Consider the following 2,500-nt stretch of genomic DNA (forward strand, 5'->3'; position numbering starts at 1 on the left):
AGAGAGAGGAGAGAGAGAGGAGAGAGAGGAGAGAGAGAGAGAGAGAGATAAGCTAGTTGATTATATGTCTGTTAAATGGAAATGCTTTCTGATTTGTGGAAGTTAAGAGGAAACATAGTTGAGAGAGAGAGAGAGAGAGAGAGAGAGAGAGAGAGGAGAGAGAGGGGAGAGAGAGGAGAGAGAGAGAGAGACAAGCTAGTTGATTATATGTCTGTTAAATGGAAATGCTTTCTGATTTGTGGAAGTTAAGAGGAAACATAGTTGAGAGAGAGAGAGAGAGGAGAGAGAGAGAGGAGAGAGAGAGAGAGAGAGAGAGAGAGAGAGAGAAGAGAGAGAGAGAGAGAGAGAGATAAGCTAGTTGATTATATGTCTGTTAAATGGAAATGCTTTCTGATTTGTGAAAGTTAAGAGGAAACATAGTTGAGAGAGAGAGAGAGAGAGAGAGAGAGAGAGAGAGAGAGAGGAGAGAGAGAGAGAGAGATGCTAGTTGATTATATGTCTGTTAAATGGAAAATGCTTTCTAATTTATGGAAGCTAGGAGGAAACATAGTTGAGAGAGAGAGAGAGAGAGAGAGAGAGAGAGGAGAGAGAGAGAGAGAGAGAGAGAGAGAGATGCTAGTTGATTCTATGTCTGTTAAATGGAAATGCTTTCTGATTTATGGTAGCTAAGCGGAAACATAGTTGAGAGAGAGAGAGAGAGAGAGAGAGGAGAGAGAGAGAGAGAGAGAGAGAGAGAGAGAGATGCTAGTTGATTATATGTCTGTTTAAATGGAAATGCTTTCTGATTTATGGAAGCTAAGAGGATACATAGTTGAGAGAGAGAGAGAGAGAGGAGAGAGAAGAGAGAGAGAGAGAGGAGAGAGAGAGAGAGAGAGAGATAAGCTAGTTGATTATATGTCTGTTAAATGGAAATGCTTTCCGATTTATGGAAGCTAAGAGGAAACATAGTTGAGAGAGAGAGAGAGAGAGAGAGAGAGAGAGAGAGAGAGAGAGAGAGAGAGGAGATAAGCTAGTTGATTATATGTCTGTTAAATGGAAATGCTTTCCGATTTATGGAAGCTAAGAGGAAACATAGTTGAGAGAGAGAGAGAGAGAGAGAGAGAGAGAGAGAGAGAGAGAGAGAGGAGAGAGAGGAGAGAGAGAGAGAGATATGCTAGTTGATTCTATGTCTGTTAAATGGAAATGCTATCTGATTTATGAAAGCTAAGCGGAAACATAGTTGAGAGAGAGAGAGAGAGAGAGAGAGAGAGAGGAGAGAGAGAGAGAGAGAGGAGAGGAGAGAGAGAGAGAGAGAGATTGCTTTGAATTTCTCTGGCATCCCTAAATCGAAGGTCATTGACGCCAATGTCCTTTATTATAAATAAAAAAATAACATAATATTCAATTAAAACCAGAGAACTAAATATGTTATAAAAGTTGAATAGCATTAAGAAGACCTGCTTCTGATATAGATTTAAAAATGCCACCAGCATTGTACGACACATCATGTCCAAGGATCTTGACAAGGGAGAGAGAGAGAGAGAGAGAGAGAGAGAGAGGAGAGAGAGAGAGAGAGAGAGAGAGAGAGAGAGAGAGAATCTGCTATCTCCTATCGATGACAGCACCATACAAGCTGTTTTCACTGATATGAGCGGACTTCCTGGGTTCCAAACACAGGCGACTACCATTCGTGCTGGGTTGAACTTTAGACTCTGCAAGAAACATAATTGAAATATTAGAATATTAATTCGATTTTGGATAAATTACCTTTATGTGTATCATACATCGTTTTTACGAATTGAGTAAGTCAAGTTTTTATTTGATTTGATTTATCACCAAACATCATCGAATGTACAGTATGTGCTTTTAATTGAAATTAATATTCACTTTTTATGATTCCCTCCGCCAACGAAATTGGGATGAGGTTATGTTTTCACCCCTCTTTGTATGTTTGCCTGTTTGTCTGTTTGTTTCTGAACAATTTCCCCGCTACAATTTCATACAAAGAATACTGAAACTTTCAGGAATTAATTGTTGAGACGTGGAAGTGATTCAATTTTGAAAGTCCTAGGTCAAAGGTCAAAGGTCAAGGTCAAGCAAAAGGTCGATTGAAATAAACTGCCATGGTGGAGGTCTGCACGCTCAAAGTGCTTTTCTAGTTCGTAGGAATTTCATAAGTTTAAGACCATACCTAAGTTATAATATCATAATGTAAATATTATCATAAAAAGCATATTATTGTCCATGAATTCAATTGCGTATGTTCGTGTGCATATGTTTGGTAACGACGAAAATTAGTATTTATATGGAAAGTGAGATAGAGTTTAAAAAAAAAAGATCACGAAGAGAGTTTAAAAGATCAACTCAGTAATTCGCTAAAACGTCTTTTACATTTTACTAAAGAATATATAAATTTCAAGAATTATGAGAAATTCCTTAATGATAATTGAAGTTTAAAATATATACATTATAGTAATCTTTATTTATTGCATTATCAAATAGTTTTTTATTTTACGTAAAT

General features: G+C 37.3%; 1 protein-coding gene across 1 annotated transcript in view; it reads right to left on the reverse strand.

Annotated features, from left to right (window-relative positions):
- Positions 1-1,542: 1,542 nt before the first annotated feature.
- LOC137627414 (uncharacterized) overlaps positions 1,543-2,500 on the reverse strand; it is a 9,592-nt gene continuing 8,634 nt past the window's right edge. Inside the window, exon 5 of the mRNA XM_068358506.1 lies at positions 1,543-1,691. Coding sequence (XP_068214607.1) covers positions 1,582-1,691 — 110 coding nt within the window. The 3' untranslated portion in view covers positions 1,543-1,581. The remainder of the gene's footprint in view (positions 1,692-2,500) is intronic.

This window comes from Palaemon carinicauda, chromosome 35 (genome assembly GCF_036898095.1).
Source record: "Palaemon carinicauda isolate YSFRI2023 chromosome 35, ASM3689809v2, whole genome shotgun sequence".
Classification (NCBI taxonomy): Eukaryota; Metazoa; Arthropoda; class Malacostraca; order Decapoda; family Palaemonidae; genus Palaemon; species Palaemon carinicauda.